Raw genomic sequence first — 14,779 nt, 5'->3', positions numbered from 1 at the left:
TTTCCCAAGTTGCATCTAAATACTACTCAAACAGTACCAATCCATTTACAGGAAATGTATTACGCAGTAATGTATTACACCCGTAATATATTTCACGAATAATATACTTCCAGGTATCTAAACGACCTTAGTGAAGATGAAGTGCATGAGAACTTAATGCTCATGCAAATTTATTATGGGAAGATTTGAGAGCAAATAGTAATTCATATTTCACCATCCCACACGTCCTCTATACTCTTGTAAGGACTGGATGTCTCATGTACAGCAAATTCCCCGCGAAGCAACCTTGTCTGAGAGAGTGAAAGAGAGAGAGAGAGGATTTTATCAGTATGTTGTGAATTATAAAGTTCTCGTTAATGGTAAAGAAGATACTGTTATAAATTTGTTTAACAAGCTTGACTGTGGCACAGATGGGGTATGCATGTGACCTGCAACAGAGAGAGAGAGCCTTACCTGTGGAATCTCAGAGAACGTGGAGAAGAGATCAGTTGGAATGGACCAATCAAACAATTCGATGTTCTCTTTGACCCTTGATTCATTGGTGCTCTTCGGAAGGACACTGTGACCACTCTGTAGTCCCCATCGCAGAGCAACTTGAGCAGGAGACTTGTTAATTTTCTCTGCAATCATTTTCAGGGTTTCATCCTTTAATATCTCCCCTTTAATCCAAGAGCCTGGTGAACCTAGTGGAGAATATGCCTGTGAAAGTTTATCATCTTTAGCAACGTATTATATAAATCGGGATCTTTACATTCTAGATCTGCATACAAAGGAAAAATAAATCTTTCAGTTCTTATTTTTTGTCTATGGAGTAATTGAAGTAAAATTAGATGTATTATCTCTCCTAATTGTGTGTTTGGGTCGACGAGAGAGAGAAATGTTGGTTGGTACATGTGTGTGGCCATTGGGCCTTAAAATATGTCATTTTTTTCTCTCTTATAATTTAATATTTATCACTAAAATAGAAAGCTTTCTGAGAGAGAGAAAATGTCGTTATCTAAAGGGTAGAAATAACCATCTCTCTTTAAGAAAGGTTTTCATGGCCATGGAGAGGCAGACAACATAATCAATTTTGAGTTGTCATTGTTCTAAGAAAAGACCTGATCTCTGTGATCCCGACATCGCCAGTAATCTTGGGAGAGGGTTTCATCTCTTTCCTCAAAATTTCAATATTGGTATCAAAGCGAAGTTAGCAGAAGCGTGTAAGTTCATAACCCACAGGTCCCAGGATGATCAAAATCGATTATTTGGTTCCCTCAGTGCGAACATAAACTATTCAAAAAAAAATTTCTTTGAGGTTGCAGCTCACTGAGAGTTGGCAAGCCTATTGATTTAGCTAGCAGACAACCTTTTCTTAAATATAATTAAATTTTTGAACTTTTAGGTATTATTTAAAAATTTAAAATCGTATCTAGGCTAGCCATGTCAAAACTATCTAAACTTGAAAAACTCAATGGGACCAATTTTTCTATGTGAAAAAGAAAAATTGGATATATTCTTTTCCAAAATAAGGTAGATTATGTCATAGAAACAGAACCACCAGTTTTAGAGCCTAGTGCCAATGGCCAAGCCAGAAGGCAACTTGAAAAATAGTTAGAAGATGATAAAGTAGCTAGGATTACTATGTTAAGCTTTATGGAAGATGATTTAATTAGAATATTTGAGGACCACACCACAGCTCAAAGTATGATGCGTGCCTTAACTGAAAAGTATGATACCACTTTTGAGACCCATGTACAATTGTTGTTAGAAAAATACAATTCTTACAGAATGAAAGAATCGAACTCAGTGACCAAGCATGTCAATAAAATGACAGTGCTCGTAAAGGACCTTGCTGCAGTTGGGAATCCAGTCCCCGACTGCAAGTGTCCCTTGTCCTTAACAGTCTCTGTAACAATCCTAAAATTTCAAAAAAAAAAAAAAAAAAAAAAAAAAGGAGAAAATATGCTTTTAAATAGGTGATGTTCTGTTTGAGTATGATGGTCCTTGAGGACCATCACTATTTTCAAAAGGTTTTGCCTTTGCCTTGGCCTTTACTTTTTCTTTTGCCTGCTTTTGCCTCCTGCTGCTTGCAGCTGGCAACATCCTTTAGCGGACGTGGTTTTCGTACGTTAAAAGCAGACTTTTAACGCGACACCTCAGGTATGTGGTAGAGCGTAATAAAATAATATAATAATACGTTATAAGAATTTAAATAGGGGATGTGAGCACTCCCACCCTAAAATAAAATTTTGAGATCTCTCTCTCTCTGGTCGAAACACCGTGAACTTCTCTCTAGAACCGAATTTTTTTATCAGAAGCTTCCTCTCAAATAATTGTGGGTAAGTGACATCGTCTTTCTGAAAAAGAATCTATTTTTAATAAATAGTGATATTTCCGTCTAGGATCTTTATTTTATCAGTTTTGTGTGTAAGTGACATCGTCGTTCTGAAAAATAGTCTATTTTTAATAAATAGTGATATTTCTGTCTAGGATCTTTATTTTATCAGTTTTGTGTGTAAGTGACATCGTCTTTCTGAAAAATAGTCTATTTTTAATAAATAGTGATATTTCCATCTAGGATCTTTATTTTATCAGTTTTGTGTGTAAGTGACCTCATTGTCTCGAAAAATAATCCATTCTTTTTAAAAATAAAATGAAATAATTATTTCTACTTATTATCATGAATTTTAGGCGCGATAAATTTTATGCGCACGTGACCTCATTATCTTGAAAAATAATCTTTTTAATAAAAATTGTGATATTTTATCTATGTTAGAAATTTTGAATGCTGTAAATTAGAAAAATAAATTTATTTATTTTTCTTGTTTATTGTTAGAAATAAATGTGATATTTCTGCTTTTAGTAAAATTGTGATATTTCTTTCTACTGTTCTGAATATTTAGACATTGTAAAATTCATGTGCAAATGACTGCCTTATTATTTAAAAATTGACATTTTTGCAATAGATTAAAGTATTGTTATGAAATGTTTATATTGTGAATTGATATTCCATAAATTGTGATAATTCCGTATTCTTGAATTTTTATAAGAGTTTTTATACATATTAAATTGGCAATTATGCTAGAATGCCTTTACAAACTGCTACCTTTCTAAATTTGAGCCCAAAATATTTGATTGGTTATTTTTGAAATGTTATAGAGAGTGACTGTTATTAATGGTTTAAGTGAAATTCATATTAATGGTTTCAGTGATATGTTGAGTACATGATATTGCTGCTTTCGAATGTTTAAAGAGATTTAGAAATAATTTAAGTATACAAGTGGACTCATCCGGTTCGCCGGTGAGGTATAAGTGGACCTATCTGGGACGCCGGTAGGGATTAAGTGGACTTATCCGGTACGCCGGTGAGGTATAAGTGGACCTGCAGGGATTAAGTGGATCTATCTGGGACGCCGATAGGGATTAAGTGGACCCATCAGAACGCTGATGGGGTATATAGGTGACCTACTTGGGACGCCAGTAGGGTATTTTGTGAAATCCTTTGAATTATATACTGCCGTTAAAATTGTTATAAGCATTTCAATTACTCGGATTATACTTAATTATGTATTTATTGAAAGTGAAACTGTGATGCATTTCTGTTAATAGATCTCATTTTGGAAAATATTGATATCTTTCAATCATGATTATTTTTAGGATTATGATGATTACTTACTGAGTAGCCAAACTCATCAAACTATGGTAAACATTTTTCAGGATAACTGCGGATTCATTTTGAGTGCTAGTCAAGATCAACCTTGGAAGATACTGTTGTTGTGCTAGCTTTCTTTATCTACTTTGTAAGACCTCGCCATTGTAAATTTGTCCTATCAATAGATGTATATATATTTTGTCCGTCACATCTCAGGAATAACAGTACTGTAAATTCTTGGGGTGTGACAGTCTCCCACCATCTTGAGAGTCTGTTGTAATGCATTGAAGCTGAGAGAAGAATGAGGAAGAAGTCAAATGAGCTTCACTATGCCCAAAGTTCATCTTCTCAGATCCCCAAGAAACATTTCAATAATCAGAAAAATAATAGGTAGAAGGGAAATGGGAGAATTTTTAAAAATAAAAAGAACAAGGTTGAACAGGCTTGTTTTATTGTAAGAAAATTGGACACATCAAGTTTAATTGTCGTTAGCTGAAAAATAAAAATAAGAACCAGAATAACGACTCTACTTAAAATAATTAAAATAAAAGAAAGGATTTGATCTGCGTAGTCCTAGAATTAATAGTTGTCGACCATGACTTGAGAAATTAGTGGGTCGACTCAGCCTCCACCCGACATGTCTCAAGGACGAAGGATGGATTTACAGAATTTAAGGAGATTGCAGCCGATAACCAGCGGATTTATATGGGAAATGACACCTACTGCGATGTACTAGGTATTTATTAGGAGGAACAAAGCTCTTATTGACTGATACATTATATGAGCCCAATATGATGTGCACTTTGATTTCTGTCCCTAGGCTAGACGACAAGGGTTATGAAATAAAGTTTAGGTCTGATTGGGTTACCATTGGAAAGCATTCTAGATCATTGGTGTACGATACTAAAATTGACAATTTGTACCGACTGAATATTAATGAAAGTTTACCCTTTTCTGATTATTTTGATGCCTCTTTTGATGCTTATATGTATATGGATGATTCATATTTTTAGCCCTTAAGATTAGAACATATAAATAAAGACAAAATGAATCAAATGGTTAAAAGAGGCTTGCTCCCCAATTTAGGAGAAATTGTGTTCAAAACATGTGAGCCATGTATTTCTGGAAACTTAACTAAGAAGCCTTTCTCTAAAAGGAAAAAGTTTAGTAAACTACTTAATATTGTTCACTCTGATATATGCAGCTCATTAAATGTAAAAACACATAGAGGTATGAAATATTTCATAACATTTATAGATGATTATTCACGTTATGGATATGTATACCTAATTAGTAAGAAATCAGATATATTATAAACTTTTAAAGAATATAAAGATGAGGTAGAAAATCAGTTAGGTAGACATATTAAAATTCTTCAAACAGATAGGGGAGATGAATATTGCTCCGCCTTATTTACCAAATTTTGTAAGGAGCATGGTATAATTTACCAAACAACCATGCCATATACACCACAACAAAATGGTGTAGCTGAAAGGAGAAATAAAACTCTAATGGACATGGTTAGGTCCATGATGAGCCATTCAAATTTATCAGCTCATTTTTTGGGTGAGGCTTTTAACACTGCAATGTATATTATTATTCGTGTTCTAACAAAATCTATAGACTTGACCCCATATGAATTATGGACAGGTAAGAAACCTGACTTTACTATCTTGAAAGTTTAGGGTTCTTAGGTACATGTTCTTATACCACCACAAAATAGAGATAGATTATAAAGTAAAACTATAAAATACTCTCTTATAGGCTATTCAAAAAATTCTAAGGGGTATAGATTCTATAACTATGATATTAGATCGTTAATAGAGAGTCGTGATGCTCATTTCTTAGAAAATATAGATGATGAAAATATTTTAAATAAACCTGTTGATTTACAAGAAATTAATAAAGATAAGGGTATGGAAAACCCTGTTTCTCAGACTCCCTCTACATTTAGTGAGAATGATTCAATTGAATCAAGTATGCCAGACAGACCTAAAAGAATTAGAGCCCCTCTTACGACTTTAAAAGAATTTTATGTATTTATGAATGAAGATAATTATTCTTCAATGAGTGAGGATACAATAGATGAACCTTGAAACTACAATGAAGCTATTAGCTCACATGACTCAGTTGAGTGGACTCAAGCCATTGATGATGAACTTGATTCTAGTGAAAGAAATCAAGTTTGGGAATTGGTTGACCTTCCTAAAGATATAAAATCCATTGGTTGCAAATGAGTTTTTTAAAAAAGCTTAATTCAAATAGATCAATTGATAAATATAAGGCCAGGTAGGTAGCTAAAGGATTTATCCAAAGGGAGAGTATAGATTATGTAGAGACTTATTCTCCAGTAGTAAAATTATCATCTATTAGAATCATCCTAGCATTAGTTGCATATTATGATATATAATTATTTCAGATGGATGTAAAAACAACTTTCTTAAATGGAGAATTAAAAGAAGATATATATATGAAACAACCAGAATGGTATATAATTAAAGGCCAAAAAGACAAAATATATAAACTTAAAAAATCTTTATATAGTGTAAAACAGTCTTCTAAGTAATGGTACTTTACTTTTCATAATGCAATCACTGAAATTGGTTATATAACCCATAGCTTAAACCATTGTGTATATATTTGGAATAATGAGAGCAATTTTGTTATATTGTTACTATACGTGGATAATATTTTAATAGCTGGTAATGATATTGGCATGATTAACCATACCAAATTATAGCTAAATTCCTATTTTGAGATGAAAGATATATGAGAAGCCTCATATGTATTGGGCATTAAAATAACAAGAGATAGAATTTCGAGACTTCTATAATTATTACAAGAAATTTATTTAGAAAGTATTCAAAAGATATTTAAGATGGAAAATTGCAAGCCTATAGATACACCCGTTTGTAAAGGCTTGAAATTATCAAAGAAAATGTGTCCATTAAATGATAGTGATAAAGTTGAAATGGAAAGAATTCCATATACTCAAGTTGTAGGATGCATAAATTATGTCATGTTATGTTATGTACAAGACCTGATTTGAGCCATGCATATAGTCTTGTAAGTAGATTTTAGAGTAATCCTAGAATGAATTATTGGCAAGCAGTAAAAATGATACTCAGATATATTCCAAAAACTAAAAATTACAAGTTATACTTCTAAGCTAACAATTTAGAAGTTATTGGGTGCTCTGATGCAGATTTTGCAGGAGACACAGATGATAGAAAATCAATCTCAAGAATTGTATTCCTCTTTAGAGGTGGATGTGTTTCTTGGTCTAGCAAGAAACAAGGTTGTGTAGCTCGATATACTATGGAAATCGAGTATATTGCTTGTAGCATTTCTACAACTTATGTCGTCTGAATTAAACGCTTCTTAGATGATTTGAAGCTGGATATAACCGACGGACCTATTAAATTTTTTTGTAATAATCAGGCTGCTATTTCATCAATTAGAAATGGAGCTTATAATTCCAAGGGTAAGCACATTGAAATTGATTATCATTACATTTATGATATTATTGAAAAAAATAAAATAACTGTAAGTTATTTGTTATCTTCAAATATGATTGCAGAACCTTTGACAAAGGGATTGAATGCAAAAATATTATCAAAGCATGTAGCTTTGATAGGACTTAGAAATATTTAAGTCAAGAATTCCTAAATGTGATATTTTTGATGTTTTAGTCATGAGAGGAAAAACCGCATTAGCGTAAAAAACCCGTGACATGACTTTGAATATATATATTTTTTGTTATAAGATATATAACCGCACTAGCGTGAAAAACCTCATAACAAAAATATGCTTATAAATGTTAAACTCATTAAATGGTAAAGATTTTATGATATTTCAATATATCTGGCTCTCATGGCCAAGTGAGAGATATTGGTTGGTACGTGTGTGTGACTATGGGGCCTTTAAACATGTCATTTCTCTCTCTCTTATAATTTAATATTTATCACTAAAATAGGGAGGCTTATTAGATAGAGAAAGTGTCATTATCTAACATGTAGAAATAACCACCCACCTCCCAGGATTACAGGACCATGTTTCTCAAAGATTTCAGGAGGAAAGCCAAACGTTGGAGAACGGCCTCCTTCCATCCCTCTTTAAGAAAGGTTTTCATAGTCATAGAGAGACAGACAACATAATCAATTAAGTTTTCATTGTTTTGGAAAATGGCCTGATCTCTGTGATCTCAAATCTCGCGACTTCGCCAGTAATCTTGCGAGGGTTCCATCTCTTCTCTCAAAATTTCAACAAGAAAGTGCTTTAGGAGGGACATGACATCTAGAGTTCCATTTTCACGGGGTCTCTAGCATTCATAGAGAAAGAGCGAGAGAGGACCTATACGCCTATAGGACATATATGATTAGAAACCGTCCACAACTATGAACGTGCATTAAGACGTATAGAGTGGTGCCAACCATACTGGTATTTTCTTGTGTATCACTGCTCTGTCTATCACCCACAATCCAGTAATTGGATGGTGATAATCCTCACAATCACTTATTCTACATGATCATGTGGATCATAGGATGCTTTTACTACAGTCAATGACATATTTGGAAGCATGCATATACACCTACATGCAGAAAGAAACAGTGAATTCTGGATGCTTACCGTCAAATGTATGCCGTTGGATTGGCAGAAATCATGAAGCTTGGGTTGTTGCCAAACAGGATGGCACTCGACTTGATTAACAGCTGGTGTAACCCTCGCATGCGCGAGGAGGTCTTGGAGCTTCTTGCAACTGAAGTTGCTCACTCCTATGGCACGTGCCTTGCCTGCTGAGTATAAGGCCTCCATGGCACTCCAAGTTTCAGGAAGGTTGAGTGGGGCCATCACCTCTGGTTCCCACCCTCTCATGCCAGGTTTGGCTCGAAAGGGCCAATGGATCTATAGGTACAAAGCAGGGTTTTGTGAATACAAATAAGCAAAAGAAACTGGAATAGAAGAAGGGGAATTATGATGTGATCCATATGATCATAAGAAAGTTTTGTTTCCATATGTTATCATTGTCTAATCAACTTAAGGATGGTGATGGAGAGAGAGAAGGCCCTCGGGAACATATAATGATCCATGCGTTATCATGGTCCACATGGTATGCTCCACTCTCGATCACCACCCGTCCAATGATTGGACTGCGGTATACACTTATGACCATAGGGTTTCAATGGTCGTATGGATTATTATATACTGTATGAAGTCATAACGTTATATCTAATATAACGATATCATAAGATAACAGTAGTTTGTGTGTGCGCATGCATGCATGTGTAATGATAATATAATCAACAGTAGCTTTTTGTGTGTGTGCATGCATGCCTGCATAATGAGAGAGAGAGAGAAAGAAAGAGGATCGGGGGTATACAAGGTAAAGATCGATATAATCGAGTTGCAGGTCCTTTAGAGTTTCATTAAGTGCTTTGGGGACATCTTCCGGTGCATGATCACAGTTCCTGCAATTTCAACATGTTTATGTACACAGTAAGAATGTGAGAAATTTTAAGGGTTGGTAGAGAAGTTACACAAGGTTTGGTTTTTAATGTTGAGTTTATTGCATGAACAAACTAATGGTATTTTGATTGCACAAAAAAACGTAAACTGGGTAAGTAATATAAATGAAAAAGAAACCAAATGGGCAGCTAAAAAGATTTGGTCTCTTGGTTTTATGGTTGGGACATAAAGAGATCCATTTTCTCAGTTAGACACTAATGATTATTCCTTTTAATGTGGCACTTGTGCTTGAAAGACCTCCTTTTTTTCTTAATATTGGGCTTGAAAGACCTATCTAATACACACCATAATAAAAATACTTCGGAAAGAAATTGTTGTTAATCTTTGAATCATCATCATCAAAGCTTTTTTTTAATTAATTGGGGGCCACTACACGAATCTTTCTCCGCTATTTTGCTCTATTAAAGACTATATCCTCAGTGATGTCCTAAGTGTCCATATATTTTCTTCCAACTATGTCTTTTTGGATCTACCTATCGTCTTTTTTTAACATTGCATATTTATTACAACGTAAAAAATGTCCAAAAAAATCTCCCTCTTTTTTCTTTTATAAGAAGAAAGAATGAGTATGCAACTCGAGTGTGTACCACTAAAGAAATATAAGATCTTTACTATGTGGAAGTAATACAAGCACCAAAAAGTGGTATCAAAGTATGAGATAGACTGCACTGATATACTTTATGTGCAAAATATATTTTTATTTGGAAGCTGCACTCATAAATTCAAGCTTTGTTCCAATAGGCCAAAAAAAAAAAACACATACCATAATTTCGAGGTGATCCATAGGTCTTCACGTTTCACAATGCCTTCTGAAAACAAATGCTTCAAAGCTATCCCCGCCTGCATCCATTTACAGGTAATTATTTAGTCCTTATAATGATTATTTTGTACAGTTTTATTGTTTAATCTCAAACCTAGGAGGAAAAAAGAGAGAAAAGAACAAGAAACCTGTAAATGCTCGTGGGCTTATAGGCACAAGACTTTTTACCTGTTTTTTTTGGGACATGTACAATGTAAGATTATTTACCTTTGATATAAGAATGTCACAATCACTTCTTGTAGTCAAATATGAAGTGTGAGACAGTCAAGAGGGTATTATTTTTCTGCTCAAAGTTCTAGATCTTGGATTTTGAGTGCGATCAGTGGCGTAAATCTCAACTCCCCGATTTCACATTTGCTGGAATAAAGTAATTGTGACATTCTTGTACATCAGGTAAATGTTATTGTTTCGTACTCTTTTACTTACAAAAGCAAGCATATACCTCCTTTTCATTATCATACACTCGTGCACAGTCAATGTGTCTATACCCGGCCTGAAAAACAAAGACACAAGATGAAGACAAATAACCTACAAAGAAAAATAAAGCAAAAACTAATTATGAATATCGTAATACATCTTTATGTTCCCAATACCAGTCTTTCATGGACCATTTTAAGTGTTTGAGATTTGTAGTCGACAATGACAAAGTAGAAATCATGCCCAGTTTAAAAATGTAGGGAAGACACTTGGAGCCTTCATCAACATCATCATCAACCGAGCTTTGTCCCAACTATTTGAAGTCATCTATACGAATCGTGTTGCGCTGCACTCTTGGAACCTTAGATCCTTAAATCCATGGCTCTCATCAGAAAGTATATATGATCCAAAAGCTATGAGGGTGTTGCTCACATTCTTAACATAGGCATGGTTTCTACAACACCACTTCCGATTTAGTACTATATAGGGCTACTGTTGTTACGAAGTCAGAATATCAAAAACATGGGTGTGAACAATGTTTAAAAAATTGGCTTGGACTGGCTGATTTTCATGGTTTGATCCAAAAGCAGTCCGAGTCCAGTACCCCACAAAAATATAATTTTTTGAGTATTTTGTGACATATGATATTGTTTTTAGAAGGATTTGCATGTTTTAAACTGTTTAAAATTTTTAAACACTAAGGGTTTTTTTAAAAAAACAAATTAGCCAAAAAGAGCCGAGCCAGCAACCAGTAGGTGACTGATTCGACCCATTGGTCTTACTTTTTAAACACTGGGTGAGAATATTGGCACACTTAATGATATGAAGTTCTACTTCTACCCCTTGGGAGTTACGCCTTTCTTTTATTGGATACAGAGCATATGGGCTGGATACACATGGCCTGTCCTCCTTGAGAGATGATGGAGATGAGCCCATGTCCTAATGGCAAATCGAAGTGGACATGGGTTCAAATCAGAAGTGGGTGTCTGGTCAGGTCCTTCGCTAAATCGGGAAATCATGTTAAATCTTGTTCTAAGGTAATGAAGATGTTTTAGATTAATTTTGAGGATCTTTTCCCAGTTCAACTCGGAACTGGTGGATGTTCGATCCAAAGCACCCACAATCATGTTACATAATGTTTTAATGTAATAAAAATGTTGTTTTTAGAACGATTTGAGGATCTTGGGCCTGGTTTAAAATTTTTGAACCATATTATTATTTAAAAAAATTGATAAATCTAAAAAGCTGACTTGTCCATTCAGCCTATTCAACTTGTAAGGGGTCGGTAACTGAGTCAATTCAGACTGAATCGGTCTGATTTTGACATGTTCAACCCATTGGTTCGATTTCTATTTGTATTCGAACAGAAAGAAAAAAAGAAGAGGATGCAGGATAGGAATAGAGGACACACTCTAGGCGCCCATAATTTTTGCCAAAAAAGTGAACTATGATTTATTAATCTAATACAAACTCATTATAGATGACCAAATGAGGATGACGATGATGAATGACAATAATAAATAAACTAATAAATAAATAAATATAGAGAATACCTTAACGGCCGCGATTATGGCATCGCCTACAGCACCAGGAGGTGCTTTCCATGTTCCCAAACCAACAGATGGAATCCTTGCCCCTGTATTCAACTCGAAATACATTGCAACCTCATCAACATTCCTGCATTGTTTCTTGACTGCACTCTCCATGACCAATTTATTTGAAAACTACAGTTCCTTGATATGAAATCTCTCTCTCTCTAAGATGTTTAGCTCAATATAACATACGTCTCTCTTTTATCTCTCTCTCTTGAAATTGCAGAGCACAACAAATAAATAGCTTCTTTTTCTTGAAATTGCAGAGTACAGCGAATAAATAACTTCTTTCTTTGAAGTTTGAAGAGATCACACAATCTGGCTGATTATTAAGAGACGGGCCATATCTCCCTGCCTTTTCTAGTAATGGCACTAGGTATCCTTACCAGTTGTTTTTATTTTTGGGTAATTCAAAAAGGATATTTTTGGGTAATTCAGAATGGATAGACAGCCCATACCCGTTTTTTGAAATCATTAGTGGTTTTTGAATGTTTCTGGTGAATTAAAAACCTAGACCTTACCTGGGATACAAGTGGTGCTACTGCTATAACCCCAACCCCATTCTCATATCCTTATCGGTTACCAATCAAAAGGAGCAACATATAAAGATCCATATGACCCTAGGAATGATGATGTTGTATCGCCTTTCGATGAATGATTTGGATAATCATGGAGATAGAGACATATATGGCATCTCAAACACGCACCGAAAAAAGTCATTTTGATGTTAAAAAACCTTATAATTGATCATCTCGACCTTAAAAATATATGGTGTGAAAAAAAAAAAAAAAAACAAAAGATTTCAAATCCTAGAGATGGATCCACTCCCATTCATCACTATCCAAGCCATCGTTGGGACTAGTGATTTAAAAATAGACTGGTGCCCCGAATTGGGCACTGCAAAATCAGCTCTAGATCAGTGGCGGTCTAGATCACCGTTTTACTGTGTAGAAAAACTAGTGAATTGGCAAAAAAAATGTGAAAAATAGTGAACTGGAAAAAGAAAATGTGAAAAACAGTGAACCGGCCAAAAACCGGTCTAGATCTGGGAATCCACAGTCCAGATTGCCATTTTGTTGTAGAGAATTATCGTTTTACTTTAAGGAACCGTCGGTTCTCTTCTAGACTTGGTCATTTTTCTGTATACATGCATAACCAGAACAATATAATCGATTCCCAGATCAAACCGATCGGTTCTCTTCTAGACTTGGCCATTTTCTATATACATGTATAACCAGAACAAGATAATCGATTCCCAGATCAAACCTAGTGATTCCATGCCGACCCGTCATTTTTTAAATCACTGGTTGGGAGGGTGATATACTCATGGTCACAGTGTTTTCATCACCATATGGATTATACCTTACGAGCCCTTTGAGAGACCTTTTGGTTGAGGTACCCCCTCCTCGGATCAAAGTTAGAGAAGAAAATCCTCGAAAGGAAATATTAAGAGAACACTCAAAATCTAAAAAAATATAATTGTCCTACTTGATAAATGAATGTTAGTCAATTTAATTCCAAAAGAGTTCCAGTATTCGACATAGTAAAAAACAAATCGTAGAAGTTAGCAATTCTTAAAATCCGCATTCTCCATGTTTGATGGTGGAGGTTACCACTACTTGGTTGAACGTGCATTGTGGGATTGCTAAATCTCCGCCGTTCATTATTGTTGACAAATTATGGACGTCCCCATGGTCTATCATATGACTCAAACGATACACAACAGTGTACAGTATACTTTCCCCTTTGAAGAGGGTCTATGGTGTAGGATGGAAGATACAACTATTGTTACCAGCCAGTAATCGTTGGACACCAAAAATAGCCGGTGAAGATGCATTGCAAATGAAAAGACTGTTTCAATTATAATGGTGAAGCCATCTTCACAAGGACAGGGTATACGTTATCATAGATAAAGATATAATACCAGGGAAATTTTCGAAATAGAGTATTACAATATGGTCCCATACACACCCTCCAGTAAATTGACCTCCTTAACTTCTATTAAATTTCATAAAAGAACGGTCAAGTAGCCCCCTGTTTCTTTTTTCTAGGTTTTATTTGGACCCGGTTTCTATACTACCAAGCCAACAAATACAAGCCTCTCAATAAATGTACTTTTACGATGGATTATTAAAACTTAAATGTTAAGGACATGTAATCTCTAACATAAAGATCATTAATATGAAAAAACAAATCAATTTTAAAAACTATAAATAATAATTAAAGTAAGAAAATGTTTGGAATAACTGAAAACTAATAGTAATATTCTGGGAGATAAAAAAGCCAAAACAATGATTATAAAGTTTTATGTTTTTTTAAAATTTTAAATATAATAAATAACAATATCACAACTACACGATTTGAAATCTAACAAAAGTGTTTGTAACCTCCTTATACCAACTACACAATTTGAAATATGACAAAAGTGTTTGTGACCTTCTTATACCGAAAATAAATACTCTTTGTATAATTTTTTTTCCGTACACATCATGTCGATGATGTCCTGCACTTCATATCGATGACATCCGGCACTTCACATACCATGTTACTTGTAATACAGTTCCCATACCACGTTAAATCTCCTCCATCCCTTTTCAAGACATGTAGGGCTTTTACATATTTCAAAAGGTTTTACTCTCTTTCCAGATAAGAGAGCATTCCCCCCTTTTTGCTTGATCTTGAAAAGCATTCAATTATTATTATCATACAAACAAATAGAATGTCAAAATAAGTATAGTACTTAGACATCAACCTTTGTCTTGCTCACTTCATCATTTTCTAATGGCAAAA

At 34.4% G+C, this 14,779-nt stretch overlaps 1 protein-coding gene across 5 annotated transcripts; it reads right to left on the bottom strand.

Annotated features, from left to right (window-relative positions):
* Positions 1-13,535, bottom strand: LOC18436294 (NADPH-dependent aldo-keto reductase, chloroplastic). Of its 5 annotated transcripts, none has more exons than XM_088873456.1 (8): positions 13,088-13,535; positions 11,951-12,033; positions 10,423-10,473; positions 9,924-10,000; positions 9,015-9,102; positions 8,264-8,539; positions 454-699; positions 1-290 (listed from the first exon to the last, which is right to left on the bottom strand). In XM_088873456.1, the coding sequence occupies exons 6-8, from the start codon at positions 8,507-8,509 to the stop codon at positions 204-206; spliced, it is 579 nt and encodes a 192-aa protein (XP_088729582.1). In that variant the 5' UTR covers positions 8,510-8,539; positions 9,015-9,102; positions 9,924-10,000; positions 10,423-10,473; positions 11,951-12,033; positions 13,088-13,535; the 3' UTR covers positions 1-203. The 5 variants fall into 5 exon arrangements, with proteins under 5 accessions (XP_088729582.1, XP_088729583.1, XP_088729581.1 ...); XM_088873457.1 differs by having other exon boundaries at positions 13,352-13,531; XM_088873455.1 differs by having other exon boundaries at positions 13,256-13,322.
* Positions 13,536-14,779: the final 1,244 nt, after the last annotated feature.

This window comes from Amborella trichopoda, chromosome 8 (genome assembly GCF_054954075.1).
Source record: "Amborella trichopoda isolate Santa Cruz 75 chromosome 8, AtrichopodaSantaCruz75HAP2 v2.0, whole genome shotgun sequence".
Taxonomy (NCBI): Eukaryota; Viridiplantae; Streptophyta; class Magnoliopsida; order Amborellales; family Amborellaceae; genus Amborella; species Amborella trichopoda.
This window is presented reverse-complemented; position numbering and strand designations above follow the sequence as displayed.

Excerpts from the sequence above, each read along its gene's own strand:
- LOC18436294 (XM_006846316.4), bottom strand. The coding sequence starts at position 12,103 with ATGGAGAGTGCAGTCAAGAAACAATGCAGGAATGTTGATGAGGTTGCA. Across the intron at positions 10,474-11,950 it reads CCATAATCGCGGCCGTTAAG|GCCGGGTATAGACACATTGA; the intron begins GTATTCTCTATA and ends TTTGTTTTTCAG. Across the intron at positions 8,540-9,014 it reads ATTATATCGATCTTTACCTT|ATCCATTGGCCCTTTCGAGC; the intron begins GTATACCCCCGA and ends TTGTACCTATAG.